The sequence below is a fragment of the Puntigrus tetrazona genome, chromosome 12, assembly GCF_018831695.1.
Source record: "Puntigrus tetrazona isolate hp1 chromosome 12, ASM1883169v1, whole genome shotgun sequence".
Lineage (NCBI taxonomy): Eukaryota > Metazoa > Chordata > Actinopteri > Cypriniformes > Cyprinidae > Puntigrus > Puntigrus tetrazona.
Window position 1 is genome coordinate 4,960,623 of NC_056710.1, and position 16,716 is coordinate 4,977,338.

General features: G+C 35.0%; 1 protein-coding gene across 2 annotated transcripts in view; it reads right to left on the bottom strand.

The window, feature by feature from the left end:
- The window catches only part of LOC122355389 (glutamate receptor ionotropic, delta-1-like), a 125,303-nt gene that overhangs the window by 30,810 nt on the left and 77,777 nt on the right, over positions 1 to 16,716 (bottom strand). For both annotated transcript variants that reach the window (XM_043253609.1, XM_043253608.1), the window contains 4 exons: positions 13,142 to 13,195; positions 6,715 to 6,888; positions 3,788 to 3,949; positions 1,300 to 1,419 (listed from right to left, as the gene is read on the bottom strand). In XM_043253609.1, coding sequence (XP_043109544.1) covers positions 1,300 to 1,419; positions 3,788 to 3,949; positions 6,715 to 6,888; positions 13,142 to 13,195 — 510 coding nt within the window. The remainder of the gene's footprint in view (positions 1 to 1,299; positions 1,420 to 3,787; positions 3,950 to 6,714; positions 6,889 to 13,141; positions 13,196 to 16,716) is intronic.

Genomic DNA, 16,716 nt, shown 5'->3' on the forward strand with positions numbered 1-16,716 from the left:
TATATATACATATTAGCTTTTGACCTGACTGACACAACATGACTCGTTTACATCCAGTGTAGACAAAACGTTAGTGACAATAGTGTGTCACAGATATTTTAAAAAGCTGTCTTGCTGGGCACTTGAGTAGTTTTTTGTACAGAGCTAATATAGAAGCAGTCAGAGAAAAGCCATTTAGACAGACAGAGAGACTAAACACTGAGATAGGAAAAAAGTTACCACTAAAACATCGTACTGAGTCACCCCGAAGAAATCACTTGAAACTTTCCAGCTTTCTTTCACCTCCAAAGGGTTTCTTGTTTAGCCAGAAAATGTATTCGCCTCTGCTTTCAATCCATGACATATGTCAAATTAACAGCATGGCTCGTTGTTTGTCTCCATAGCAGGGTGGAAATGCAGTTGGCTACATTAATCTCGTCTTGGGCGGCACTGCTCAGAAGACTAAAGCTGGTGCTCTAATAATGAACAACAACAGGACTGAGTACACTTGACGTACCATTAGCTGTCCTTTCCTTTCATTATAGCTAATAAATGTACTTTGTATTAGGGGGAGCCTGTACTGCCAGGGCCTGTGTGTGTGCGTGCGGGCAGGGAGTAAATGGTTGTGGCACTGTGGATCCTAATGGCTATAATGTGATACAGTGGGTTCATAATTCAGGTTGGGATGCAGGGTGATTAAATCTTCATTACCAGCAGACTGTTTCCTCTCCTGTAATTTATATTACTCTTTATTTTAAATGATGGATGGAACCAAGCAGTTTATGGCTTCAAAAACAAAGCATGAGAATCAGCAAATCCAGCTAAGAAGAGAAAAGAGGACAGACTATCTGTAATGAAAATTACTTCTGATTGTTCTAGGAAAAGCATAACAAAAGCTGGTGAAAATATCCAACTATAGGCTAAATAAACTCTTCTAGTATATACTGTTTGGATTTGAATAAACAGGGTGTAGGGAACATGACATAAATGCACAGGACATAAAGTTCACATTAAAGCACGTTTGGCTTGTCAAGCCTGCCAAAGCATGACTCCTCACTGCTGTTTACTCTTGCCTCTCGGCTGTTTGACACAGGGGTGAAGTGTCAAAATGGCAGTCTGGGTATACAATCTGCACAGATGACATCAAGTCAAGCTGTTCTCATTGGCAAGTCTTTCAAAAAAGTAGATTACTTGCCAACAGAGAACTTAATTTTACATTTTTTTTTGTTTGTGTGTTTGTTTTTACCAAAGGTGACTATGGAAAAAATAAGACAGCTTTTACACCAGGTACTAAACATTTACCTGAGCTATTGAACTTACTCGCTTTATGTCTTTTCCAAACGTTTCGCTGAAGCTGGTCCCCAAAATCTCAAACTGAACATGGGAATTTGATCCATTGTCCATGAAGTCCATAATTCCGGTGAGACCAGTTATACGGCCCTGTGGGAACAAAACTGTCTGAATCAATACACAATAAAGTGACACAGTAAAAAGAACTGAGCCAGATCAAAGTGCAGTGTGCTCTACCCTTTATACATTGAATTTTACCAATTACAATTTCAAACCTTGACAATAAGAATGGCCATATGGCCTGAAGACACTGAGAGACAGGCTTGGCTTAGTTAGCATTATCACTATTTTCTCAATCTGTGCTGCATTTTGTATGTGGTCACACATTTAAGACAAGTTCTAGTTTTTAGAAGTAGCTGTATGTTCGGTGTTTAAAAATTATATAAAAAAGGTCAGTATGTTAGTCAGATAATAATTTTTATTTCATAATTCTCTAAATGATTTATTAGTATGATTTAAACAAAAAACTCTTTTTTTCTTGAATTGGTTTCGTAGTGCAACCTTATTTGACACTGGTCACACCAGTTATCACACCACTTCTCAGATTCATACCTCAACACATGATTTCACAATGGCAAAACTATACCACATATACAGTAATTCCATGACCATGACGACATTTTTCTTTTTATTGATGTGACAAGACACCTTGGAAGAGAATGGGTTTAAGTGCTAAACAACAAAAACATTATTGACGTTAATGGGGCTGCATTGATTTTTTTTTCACTTCGTGGGTTTTAAAGATAGTGATGTGTAATTCATAATCAATGGCTTTCTGTCATTTTGACATCTAAAACATATATCTTGCATGTTGTTTTTTCTTCACACAGTAAATAATCACAAGGAATACAAAACCTGAGGTAAAGCACCTCTATAGAAACAGACAGGAGGGGAGACTAAGGATTTGGGGAGAGAAAGAGAAGATTCAAGAAGTAGTGTAATGGAATAATGTTCATTAACTTCTCAGGCAAACTAGACTTACAAAATTAGACTTGCAAAATTAGGCATACAACATTTTTAGGGACGTCGCGACAAACAGTATAGAGATGTCACGTTCTTTGTATGTAGGTATTTATTTATTTAAATTCAGAAAAGGGCTGACCTTGTGAAATATTAATCTTACTTTGGCCACAAAGTACTTGTCTTTTCATCATACAAATTCAAAGGTCAGAGTTCACCAACCATGAAGTTTTACACAATGTAATATAAAAAACATATATGCATTTTATGTAGATTCTATTAATCGAAATGAATAACTAATTACAAAATTATGTGAAATAATCATAATATTATCATAGTCCTGATTGGCATGGATTATTCAGCAAATGATAAACTGGTTACAAATATCTATTTAACAAGCAGGTTTATTACAGCTTATAAAGCTTATATAAAGCTATTAAAAATGTTTATTGAAAAAAAAAAAAAAAAACATGATAAACATGAGATAACATGAGATCAGAAAAAATATGGCCTTTGCAGCAAATTTAAATTAAAAACAACAAAAAAAAAAACCTTAAATAAATACTTCTTAAACAACACTGTTAAACAAAAAAAGTTATTTAAAATAAATATTAATGTTTTCAGTCACTTTATTTTAAGGTCTAAGGTCACTTTATTTTAACGACTTTTGCTTCAATAAACTCCTAATTCCTTTAAGTTTAGGTATTGGGAAGGATTAAGGATGTAGATTATGGCCATGAAAAATTTCTACTTTATATTAGTAATAAACAGCTAATATGTTAATAATGCTAATAAGCAACTAGTTAACTGGTCCCTACACCGAAGTGTTGCCATGTTTTCCTTACTATTCTAGAGTGGTGTGAGTAGCTCAAAACTTAAAAAGCATCAACCATGAAAGGCTTACAGCTTTGACTTCAGATCAAGCAATGATCTTACTGTAGAGAGGCGGCGGAAGGTTCAGAGACATATCTATCAGTGGAGTGTTCCTCTCAGGGCCGATTAGAGGCTTTCTGCAGTTCTGTGTGGCTCATATAACGTTAAAAGGCCGTGAAATTGAGGAACACACACTAGACGGCTTGCTGCCCCTGAGAGCTCACGGAGACACGAGCTCGTAAGATGACACATCAGCTACTGCGGCCACCGCACCAACTATTGCACAGCTTTCAGTGGCCCCTAAGAGAGCTCTGTGTGAGGGCAACCAGCAGCTATCTCAGCTTGACCGCTGTGCTGGTGTTCAAGAGAAATGCAATTGCAGCAGTGAGAGGGGAAGGCAGCAAAACAACCTAGATGAAAGCAATTTGCATTTCAAAAAGCCATATGTCTGGGACCTGATGTAAAGCAAAGGAAACTATCATCTTGTCACAGTTGCTTTTATTCAACTACTCTCCATCTTGCCACTTCTAGTCTTGCATGCTAGATGTGACACCCCGCCTGCCCCTCCCCCCATCAGTTTGACAGACAGCTCTGAAAAAAATTCTTAACATCAAACACATCGTACCTTTTGGATCGTTTCCAGCATGGACCAGCCTCCGTTCCAGGGCTTGGTTGACTTCCTGATGCAGTTGAGGCTGGCCATACTGTGCCACTTCCGATCTTCTAATTTCCGGTAGAATGCATTAGCCAGCATCAACACACTATCATAAAGGTACAAATTGGACACCTGAAATCAAAAAGAAAAAAAATATAGTCATGTATTAAAATATTTTTTTAAAAGCCAAAATAATGTTTTTTATTTAGCTGAAACTGTCGAAAATTCACATAAAATACTTAATAATCAATTATTTAATTATAATAAATACTTTAATAAAAGTGAATTTGCATTACAAGTCTTGAATATCAATGTTGTATTCATAGAATTACAACATAAATTCTGGAAATTATGTGAAAACCTAAAAGAATTTGAAATATAACATATAAATAGTCAATTTTTGTCATTTTGATTCGTCTGCCCATTAAGCACTAGTATGTTAAACCTGCAACAGGTTTTTCAGGGAGGCGTCAGTCAAATAGATTTTTTTTTTCATGTACAAGATGTTTCTGGATCAACATCCCTGTTGATCCTGGATCAACATTTCAGTTAACCAATTAGAACTGAGGGATAACCTACAAGAAATGTCAGTTTTAGACTTTCAATCAGGGTTAGGCGCTTCTACTTAATAATAAGCTATGATTACCCTCTCATTTTAGGAATAGATTACGGGCAGAGTTAGGTTTAGGTGTAAGTCTATATTTTTGGATGACAATTTTGATCCAGGATCAACAAAAGATGTTTGTGAAATTATATTTTTACATTTTTTTTAGATTTTTTTTTAATCAAAAATAAATATGCAAGACATCATTTGTCTAAAATGATATACATATTCAGAAATGACCTTCAAAATGTAATTCAAGTTATGAGCTGTACGCTCCAACGATGTATCCAGCACACTGTCTGCTGAATGTGCATCAGGAAGTGTCATCTGTCCATGACCCACCGGATTCAAATCAAACTTTCATGGCTATTTCTAATCCAAGTATGACATTTGCTGAGTGTTACAACCTGCTAGGTGTCAGTTATCATTCCAGCTGATGTATAAAACATAGTACCTGTCCCTACTACACAGACAACTGCTTCCTGATCACTGAATGACGGGCACGCTAGTTGAGCTGACAGGTCCATACAGGAAGACATTTGTCACACTTTAGTGGAACTGACCATCAGCTAAAGCACGTTGGTGGTATTAGCAAAAGCTATGTGGGTGACTCGAGTGATTGCTTGTTTCTTGAGTGACAGGGAAAGGCACACAAAAGTGGATGCTTGTGTTGACAGTGCAGATTTTCAGACGAAAAGCTGACAGGTTTGTCACTGCTGTGAACTAGTGGTTTGCTTGTCAAGGTGATTAAACATCAAAGAACATTTAACCCTCATTTTTATGAATAATTGAGGCGTAAGCCCCCAGAGGATGTGCAAAGCTCAGCCATCTGTCCCCTACTATGAAACTAGTGTTCATGCGGGTTCAAGCAGATTTGTGGACGTCACAGCAAAACACTTGGGCACAATAACTAGATTTGTGGATAACTGTATAATAAAAGGTAATCGCAAATTGAAATTAAATCTAGGTTTCAATTGTTACGAAAACACAAATAAAATAGATTTCAGACCAAAAGGACTTTCCATTGACTTAGTTATGTTGGATTAAAAAGTAGTTCAGATAGATAACCATGCTATGTCTGGTGATGCTGACTGCTAGATCTTTAACCTAGTTAAGAAGTTTGGTAAGGAGTCTAGGGAAATCAGCATAACTAGTATCCAAAACCTAACTTTTGCACAACTTAGACCAGAAAGGCTGGTCATTTATAGCTAAACCAAAAATTCCCTGACTTCCAAACCACCTACCCTATACCTAACTTAAGTGTCAACAAAAAACAGATTTGAAAGAAAAATGCATTTGCTCTAATATCTACATGTAATATACAAATATACTGCTGTACCATTTATCTACTAAGCAAGTTTACTACATCCAAAACAACATATGAAGCAGGTAATGTGATGGCATTTGTTTTCAAATGCACTAAAAGTGTTCGGAGATCATAAGAATAAAAATAGTAATGTACAATCAACAGCATGAAAATAAGTCTTTAGTAATGGATAATCTAATTAATTTTTGATTTATAAATTGGTAACAAAGGATGTTAACTGGATAGGCATCTTTCTGGAGTTTTGTAAGTAGAGCCACCAATAAAGTATTATGACTTTAATGTAGTCTCCCTGCTGAATTAATGTGTGATTAAATGCATGATTACTAAATAATACATCCTTCTTTAGAAATAAACACAAGCGTGAACCTTAAATTATAAAGATATTTTGAGAGCGAGAGAGAGAAAGAGAGAATATAATACCAATGATCTTTTTATGAGTAAATTGACAGCAACCCTTTTATTGAAAATAATGGTCTTGCCAGCAGTGTTGGTAAACAGGTATTATTAGGCACTTTTGGTATCTGTTTAGATGCATGCAGTGAATTTTAATGTTTTGAGAGTGAGAACAGATTGGCATTAGATTACTCAACTGACATGCATTGTTATTATCATCAGTCTCAAGGTACATCAATGGTAAATTGAATAATTTTACCTTTTTTACTGTGTTTTTACTAAATAAATGCAGCCTTGGTGATCATACGTTGGACTGTAATATGCGTTTAATAAATAGTAGCATCACAGAGAATGCNNNTAAAACCAAAAAAAAAAAAAAAAGATAAAACCTCACATAAAAATGAATAAAGCAGCTGAGAGTCTGTGTCCCTATGTCTCTAAAAGGTGGTTATATCCATATATCTCTAGAGGTTGGTTTGAGACTGCATATGGATTTGATCTTCTATAAAGTATCATAAACCTTATGATGATGATGATGATGATGCCGTTTCTATTGTTTCTATGGTTACTGACCTCCAGCGACTGCAGGTAGCCCTCCTGAGGGTCACAGAGCAATGAGGAGATGCGGTGGTTGTTCCTCATACAGCTCACACTGCTGTCCTTCCACAGAGGGAAAATCTGCCTGACGACCGTCATCCTTCCCAAGGAACTGTGGGCTAGCTCCATAATCTCAGTATCACTGATCTCCTAAACTCACACAGAAACAAAATACAATCATACTTCTTTATAAAACAGTTAAATCACATGCTAATATAGAGCGATGTCACATGCCATCTGTGCAATATTGCTCACGCTGGAGAATAATCTACGTTGTTATAAATAACAATGAAGTGGTACTCTAATGCTTTTAATTAGGGAACACATAACATGCTAACACAAAACTCTGTGAAAAACTAGATCAAAACTCAAATATGCTTCACATGTGAAATGCTATTGGTCTTTTAAAAGGCCGCAGGACATTGAGGAAAGGTACTCAGAGAAGAATATGAAACAATCAATATACAAGCAATTTTGAAGCAGTATTGGGAAGGCTGGGCTGGGTGTAGCTGTGTATTAGTACAGCAAATTGGGTTATTTAAAAATACTGTTAGAACAATTAAAGGCGATAGAAATGGTTTTCAATAAGAGAACAAATTCATGGAAAAAAAAATTTAGATTCAACATCTCTCCCTTTAACATCTTCTGAGTGTAGAAATTTGAGACAAAGGTATTGTTTGAGAAGAATTCACAACATTATACATAATAGTTAACAATGTTGTACACTTCAACTCAGAGGCAGTACCACAAAACTGTTATACTAAAGAAAAATATCAGAAATACAGGCAGGGTTGACCAACAACAAAAATATTAGCAGTAGAAACAAACTGACAAAATGTGAAATTGTATGAGCAAAAAATGATAATAATTAAAAAAAAATATTACTGTAGAATTCTTGTAATAAGTTACAGCGGCAGATAGCAAATTTTCCATGGGACAATATAGTATTGTTTGTCCTGTTTTAGCTTTTTGCATTTACAGTGATCACTCGCAAAGTCAAGATGGCAGATACTGTGTAAATAAATTAGGCTAAACAGCTCTGTTGCTAAAATATTTATCATCAAGATGTTGTTCAGCCATTATTTATAGTCCAGCCTGAAAACTTTCACAGGTACACTCTAAAAATTCTGGGTTATTTAGTTTTTACTCAAATTCTGGGTTCAGCATGGGCCATTTTATTGGGTTATTTTTAAATATTTTTACCCAGGTGCTGAGTAGTTTTTCTTATTATTAGTTTTTTACCCAAATTCTGGGTTCAGCTTGTTGTATCAATTTATCCTGTAATTTATTTATTTATAAAAGGGTATTATTTACCTAGATGCTGGGCAGTTTTACATACACATTATGAAACCCCTCACATACCTACCCAGCGCTGGATCAGTGTAACCTAACGTTGGGTAAACTGGGCCAAGCTGGTTAAAACTGGATTTGTCAGCAGTCTTTTTGTGTTCTGTTCCGAGAGAAAACTTACTGATTGGAAATTTTAATTATCACTGTATAAATAGGAAAATGTCTGTGTAGATGGAATTGGGTGAGAGATAACACTATATTTCCTGCAAAAGAAGAAAAAGTTAGCACAAAAAGAGACCTTAAAATCTAACATCCTTTTCCCATTCCAATGTATGTCCTCTTATATTCCCCCTGTGACTCTTGGTTCAAAGGATATAAGTTTACGCTAAAAGCCTACTAGTGTTCTCCCTGCACTGATGGGTTTTGCGATGCTCCTTGTAATTGCACAGTCTGCTGTTTCAAACATCTGGGGAAAAAGCAGTACCTTCTGCAAACAAGTTCTCACTCCCAACTAGTCATATATAGATGTTTGGTCATGTTTTAGCACACCGGATACCCCTTGTGATTTTTCTTGATGCAGGGAACCCCGCTGCTTTCAACAGCATCCTTATTTATAACCATTGCGTATGCACAAAATAGGGCTAAAAAGATGCGCACGCCACTTCCTACACAAAAGGTGGGATTTACCTTTGTTTGAAATTGAACATTTGCGAACTCTGAATCATGTGTACAAACTGTTTCCTGGAGGGATATAAATAAATTAAGTAGAAAAAAATAGATTTTGAGCTCCGTTTTCATGTCGATATACAGTACACATTTACATTAAATATTAAACTCTGACATTATATAAAATTATTACACAGAAGTTAAATCAAAATTATATGAAATTATATATATGGGAAATTATATATATGGGATATGGGTTTTGGCAATAAAATTGAATGTATGGCACAACTGGCATTTATAGTCCATATTTCATATTTCCTTAATATCTTATACCTTCAATGATGTTAAACAGTATCACATGGCTGGGAATATGCATGGAAATGCAGATGAGGTTATGCATAATAAAACTAGGTGTTGTAAGCTCCATATTTGTTTATTATGGGATGGAGTCGGGTGGATTTGCACGTAGACACAATCTTCCCCTAACTAGGATTTATAAAGGGATTTTTGGTTTTGGTTGAGTTTTGTGCATACGAAAATCTAGCTTTTGAGAGTGTGTACACTTTTAATATGAAATATGGCTTTTAGTATGAAATTTTATAAATGAGGCCCCAGTTCTTTTCAATAATCAAGGGAATCCAGTCAGACCGAATGGGGTTGAATTGAGTCAGCACGCGTACGCCTCTCTTTCAGAGGTAAAATCTATGAATTGCAAATGACCTTGAACTTGCGAGCAAATGAATGGTTTCAGCTGTCTGCTTGTTAACGACTCCTAATTAATACCATTAACACATAAAATATGCCCAATCATCATAATTTACAGCAGCGAGCTGCAAGAAAAGCTTACATTTTCAAAAACCTGTAATACTCAATAAAAAGTGCGTACGTCTGCTCAGACCCTGATGTGACACTAAGCACTTTTCCACTCCAATGACGGCTTTTATAAATACTAGCATTGGGGTGTATTTAAGCTTATGCATACTCTACAATCACATCCGTGCGTACGCACCTTTTATAAATGAGGCCCCAGGTGTAAATGTCCTCCAAAATGCATTTAAGACAGATATAAACCTGATCGCAAACCACTTCAGGAGGTGGTCTGGGCCGCATTTCAGACAAAACTGGACAAGTGAAAATGCATCTGGTTGTTGAAACCACGTTTGTCACTCCAGAAATGTAAAAATAATAAACATGTGAGACGAGTGAATGAGCATCTCTTCAGCAAGCCGATGCGCAAACTGCCACGAAAGAAACTGAAAGACGCAGACGGTCAATGCATAATTATCTATATTAAAGATAGTGAGACAAACTTATCTTTCCAGTGCTCATGCCGTGCGCTCTCCTATTGCATTCTTTGATCTTGAAATCAAGTCTTTGATCTGATGCTTTCCTGTAGCTCAAATAGTAGAGTGTGGCGCGAGCAATGCAAAGATCATGGGTTTGATTACCAGGAAAAGAGCGGATAAAATGTAAAACTGTAACTTGAATGCAATGTAAGTCACTTTGGATAAAAGCGTTTGCTAAATGTGTAAATTAAATTAAATATAGCATGGGAATTTGAGATTGGATTTATATCCATTTTGTGACGACACATTTATGTGGCCATAATGGAATGGAAAGGTTTTAACTCAGATAGATATCCGATCAATGAAAATGCATGAAATGACCAGGTGGAAACAAGTTCTTTAACTCAAAAGGAAACAATAAAAACACAAATGACAGAGACCTATCACGAGAGTACTTTTTTACGCAAAACAAAAAAGCAACACGCATTTATTGAACAATTTGTCTCCTCTGGTTCAGCGTAGGGCCATTTTGGACAATATCAGAGTGATGAATTATAATGTGCTATTCGTTATTTTTTTTTTTTTTCTGTACAAAAAGCATTCTCAAAAAGTATTTCATCAATAATATATAAATTATGTTCAGAAGAGGAACGGAGAATGGCATGGAGGTAAGTGATTAATGATGAGATTTTCCCCTTTAATAGGCAAAGGGGATTATATCTGCATTTATACTGCAGTTATTGATGACCATTTATTTATTTATTTCATAAATAAGCAAAAACTAAGTTATTAAGGCATTAACTAGCATATCATTAAAACACCATATTCAGTGCAAAATTTACTACTGTTCAGCTAATGAGGAAAACTACGTCCCCTTTAGACAGATACATGTTCGTTTTTTAGGAAGACCACGATAGATTTTGTTCTTGGCTCAAACAAAAATAGAAAAAACACTTCATGTACTGTATGATTTCTGAGATGTGATCGACGCACATATTTTCTTAGAATAGCTCTGTTTTCTCTTTTTAAGGTCAACTAGTATAATTGCAAAGCAATAGAAGATACTATTTATAAGGAAATTAATCATTTGAAGTTTTAGTCTCAAGCTGTTTGTCAGATGAGTGGCAATGGAGAAGAAGTAGACAATACTACCTAGTGTCTCCTATACAAATTCAATCACATCTATGCATTGTGTAGTCAGCAGGAGGAGATGGTAATATTTAACAGCAACATGTGGTGCTTCACAGCATGTTTAACTGGAAAGCTTCATCCTTCACAATTAACTTAAACAAAATCTGGGCCTTCCACAACTCACAGATTGACTTACTGAAATTTCAATCACATTTGATCGATTAAACACCATCTGCTTTTGTGTAATTTGCTTTAAAGATGAATCAAAGATGGTTGTCGGATGTTTATGTGCTGGCTATCATGGCTACAATACGTGGGGAGAATTGCTGTGTTACAAGCCTCTGTTTATGTCATTACGGACATAGCATTTTAAACCGGCGTTTCCTCAGTAGGCTGAATAAAATTGCATCATTTCATCATCATTATTATGCAGATTTGATCCACCACCATTTCTAAGGCATACTAACCTCTTCCTACAATATTTTGTAAGTTTGCCTTTATGTCTAGGCATTTGCCTTTAGGTCCGTTATTCATGATATTGCTTTAATGACTATATAATGATTATACAATTAACTATATCCCACAATAAACAAACACCTTAATTTACTTCAGATTCATGAAAACATGATAGCATTCATTAAATAAATACAAATCTGACGTACTGATGCCATGTTACTGAGGATTACTGCTTTTTGACAATCACAAAAATACACACTCTAAAATGGATATATTATTTTAATAAAACTGTTATAATGTAGTTTTCTCTTACCATACATGACAAAATTTTGCTTACCTCAACAAATTTAATGAATGGCTATGCTCTTTTATGTTGTCGTGTCACCTGGACAACAGCATTTTTTGAGATTTAATAAGTTGAAACAGTTTTATGTCTCAATTTTGGAACTTTAAAAATAGTTGATGACTGTTTTATGTTTAATATATATTTTTATGTTAATTAATCATATATGTGTCTATTTGTTAATGAGGGATAGGTGGACTGGTGTTTGTTTGTTTGTTTGCTTGTTTACTGATTTTCATGGTGTTATTTGGTTAATAATGCCATGTTTAAGATGATACATTTTAGGCATCTTTGCTATTCCTTAAGCTCTGCGAGATAATAGAACACAATCATGAATTATGAGTAAATTGAGTACATAAAAAATACATAAAAATGAGTTTAGTACTGTAATCATGACAAATATTCAAATTAAATATGGGGAACTAAATATGTATACAAAGCTTTGTCTATTCAATTTATTTAAATGCTCGTTGTTCTTACATTTTCTTGACACTTTCTCAAGACAGGGATTTTTTATTAAAATGGGCCATGATGTTTGTTTCATTTCAGCAGGAAGTACTTTTATTAGGTACAATAAAATAACTTGATCACATACAGTGCAGAGGGGCCATTTTTGACACTTTTTTTTTCTTTTACATCATTTTATATGATTCCCAGTGAATTATGCTGTTACGTACTCCTTCTAGGATCACATATGGATTACTTTTTCTGCTTTTGTGGGATCAAGACTAGTGACAATTTTATTTTTATTTTTTTGTGTAGCTATGGATTATTGGGATTTATCCAATACCACTTCACTAATTTATGGATTGACTCGTTCTATGTTTATTGCTTATATAATGCACAATGATATGGAAAAGTTTATTTTTCTTATTTTCCTTTCCTTTTGTCTTGTTAAGCTGTTGAGAGGTGTCAAGTACTAACAAGTATTAAGCCTGCCAGAACCCAGTAAGAGTAAAACTTGCATCTGTTGAAACTGTTACAACCTACTCAGAACCAACTGTAGAGATTGGGAATTGTTTCATGCAAATTTAGTTTGACACAGATTTTTGTGGGTGCTTGATTTGCATAATTCCCACTGAATGTTTGCATATTGTAGTCAATTTCAGGCTGCCACAAGCAGAAATAATCTATCACTGCATGCAAACACAAATGACATAAAAAATTAAGCCTGAAAGAGAGTGCAATTAATAGAAGAAAGCAGATGAGCATAAATAAGATTTTTACTTACCTCATTCACAAACACCCAGTGACTGTCTTTAGAGGCCAGGTTAGTTTCCACAGCCTATAGAGACACAAATATAAAATAAATCAATGTAAGCTTTTTGTGGCAGGAGTAAATTAGATGCCTGACATTAAAGAGACGGCTTGAATAAAGATGAGAGACAAAAGTATCTATATCTGCTGGATGTACATAATAAGCAATACCAGACCTAGTATCTAGTAACGTTCATCTTTAAAATAAAAAATAAATATTTTAGTCGATCTATTAGTTGGCAGTGTATACTCATACTGTAAACCACCTTCAGTTTGTACTATCTCTGTCATACCCATATCATTAAACAAATATGTGTCCCCATAAACACCCCCCCCGTCCACCACACACACACCGCACACCTAACACACACAGAGATAGGACAAAAAAAATTCCCAAAAGTTGCTTTCATCTTCTTAATAACCCGAAGAGAACCTATTACGGGATGTTCATGAATGGCTTATTTAATTATTTGATATTAATTAAACATTTAGTGCTTTAATGTTTAATTCATCATACCAACAAACTGCAGAATAGCATGACTTAATTTAGTGTGATACAACATTTATCAATGTGTTATACTCATAAAAGCTAACTTTAGATAAATGCTGTCGTTAGACCGTTTTATGTCAGGGGGTTAGGAGGACAAACTGTTATTAAACTCTGAAGACTATCAATATAGCACTGCTTTGCAATGACTGTAATTATCCAATTAAAATGTTGCACTGCTTTTTGTCTTGTAGAGCATATGAATATACACTAATGTTTTGACGGCGTTTATGTAAAGCATTGTGCTTCTTCCAATGCAGGCTGTTCTGTTGCTTCAATCTGACTTTAAAATGCAGACAGCTGTCTTGTCTTTATCACATTCTTTCTTTGTGTATTTAGCATGTATGACAGGACAGAATATATTACTTTCAATTAAAGTCGCCATGAAACAGGCAGCCTGTCAAATATCATCTTCAGCTAAGAAACAAAGTGACGCCAGGTAGAGAGTGTTTATCAACAAAGTACGTTCATTGTCTTTAGCATGGTTTAGCGCTTTCTGAAAGCATAATGAATTTAAGGAAAAATTCGGGCAAAATATGCAAAACCATGTAGACTTAAAGTGCAATGTGCGCAACACGACAATATAGCAAAACTAAATTTAAGCTGTAAAATAATGAAACAGAAAATTTTGATGCGTGATGATCTGGGATTACCCGGGATTTAAAGTGATTATAAAACATTATTATACATATTGCATCATAAATTGGAAGTTTCAATTCTAACAGACGAGTCAGAGACAAGAAGATCCATTATTAAAAGGCATGGTCAAGACAGGCAGGGTCGAACATCAGCAAAGAGATATGCAGAGGGCAAGACACAAGAATAATCCTAGTGCAAGCGTGGGTCTGTGATCAGCATACGATATCAAAAGGGTGAGACAGGAGGGGTAATCCAATGACAAGCAAGAGTCCAGGTACAATACAAAGATAATACAAAACAGACAAACAGTGGTAAACACTAAGTAATACTCGGCAGTTAGATCAGTGATCGAATAGTGTTTGAAACTGTAAAGGGTCAACTTTTATTTGTATGCACTGACTATCAACAAAACGTGATTTTATAAAATTAAGAAACAAACATGGCACCCTTTCTACCTTCTCATCTTAAACAGGAGCACTTTACAAAATGAACAGAAACTAATAGAAAAATATATATATATATTGAAATGACAACAAAATAAAAAAAAAAACAAAAAAACAAAAACTTATAATTATAATCTGCAAAGATGTTTTCTTTCTAAAGGTACATCTATGAGGAGATGCAGAGCCAGGAAATTCTTCTTTGCGACATGGACTAATGATTAGTAAATATTAGTATTATTAATAATTGATTCAAAAATATCTCTATTGTTTTCAGCCAACACATTCATCGTAATTATTATTATTACGTGTATTTGAATGAAGAACTCTCTCTCTCTGCTGCGGGACACTGAACACAGTCAAGCCGCTTTCAGTTGCTGAGTCTTGTGTTGTTTCCAGTAGTGCCGCAAGGCAATTTTTTCATCAGTAATTGATGGATTAAATGCAGGGTCCTAAGTTGAAAAAGTATCTATGCGTTAAGCTTTGTGAGAGCAGAGCAGACGGGGCTGTTCGCAAATCTCTCTATATCAAATGTAGATGTGCAGTAAGCATGCTTACAATAGAATATTTTTCATATGCACACTATAGATCGATCAGTGTTTTTCATTGTCGCTTGAGGATGGGGATCCGCCAAAATGAGGTAACGGTTTGGATTTCTGAGGTGTTGGTCCGGCCCAAATGAAGCCCTCTTTGCCATTACACTGTTATGCAGCCTTAGATGCCTCTCAATATTTAGTTTTAGAATGTACCTTCGTACACAATCCCTGCCTGAGAAGTTTTTGGCTTTAGTATGTTTTAGCAAGTTGCTAGCATTTATTAACATTTTAGTGTGTTGCCAGGTGTGTTTAGCATATTCGTAGTCATTGTTAACTAGCTAAAGGTATGATTTCACATCCTCAGAGGTATTGTTAGCACGTTGTTAGAATGCGTCAGCATGTTGCTTTACCATGTTCTGGGTCATTGTTAGCATGTTGTTAACATTCTAGCATGTTGCTAGGCATAGCTATAATGCTGCTAACATGAGTGGATGCTGCTAACAGTGTGCTAGAATTTGCGTGTTTGCTGTAGTCGTGTTTTAGTACATTCTTAATATAGTAAACATGCTTAACATACTTACTTTACTATGAGGCCACAGGAGAGGATTTATGAATGGCGCTGAAGTGAGAAACTTATGCTGGTACAGTATAGGTCTTGTGACAGTTACAACTACTATTGTAGCTGTCTAAATTGTATTCACACTACCTGTATTCATATACATATTTTAGGGAGATGTGGACAAGTCATAAATATCATAAAGATGTCTCTTTGATTTTAAACTTTAATGGAATCAACTTTAGGGATCTTATCTATGCACTTGCAACAGCTTGAAACACTCAAAAGAGAAAGGAAAATTTGAAATTGCATCGCATGACACCTTTAAGTAATAGTTAAAATAATAAACGTATAAAATGTTTATATGATATAAGCATGAAGGTGAGTATTACTCTATAGAAGCACTTAAAACAACAGTGTAGTATAGCGCAAATATTTTTAAATAAGTTTCTTCAAAATAATATATTCACTATAGTATTCCCTTTAACTAGGACATTCCTAATTTATGTAACATTTATATACTAATACTACATTATAAAAACTAGTCGGTCAATCTGATTTGCAAAAACATTAGCATTATTTTCATGTCATCTTAATGTACACTAATCCACAATGATGCCTAAGGTCTTGTTTAAAGACTAGAGAAAATGTGATCTTTTGGCCACCACTATTCTCTCCATGTCCTTCAATTTCTGTTCATTACAGGGTGACATAATGAGCCTGACCTTCTGCTCAAATGTCAAGCAAGTATTAAAAATGCATTTGACAGTGAAATATGGAGGAGGACTTCCATGTTTTAGTTTAATTAAAAAAAAAAAAAAAAAAAAAAAA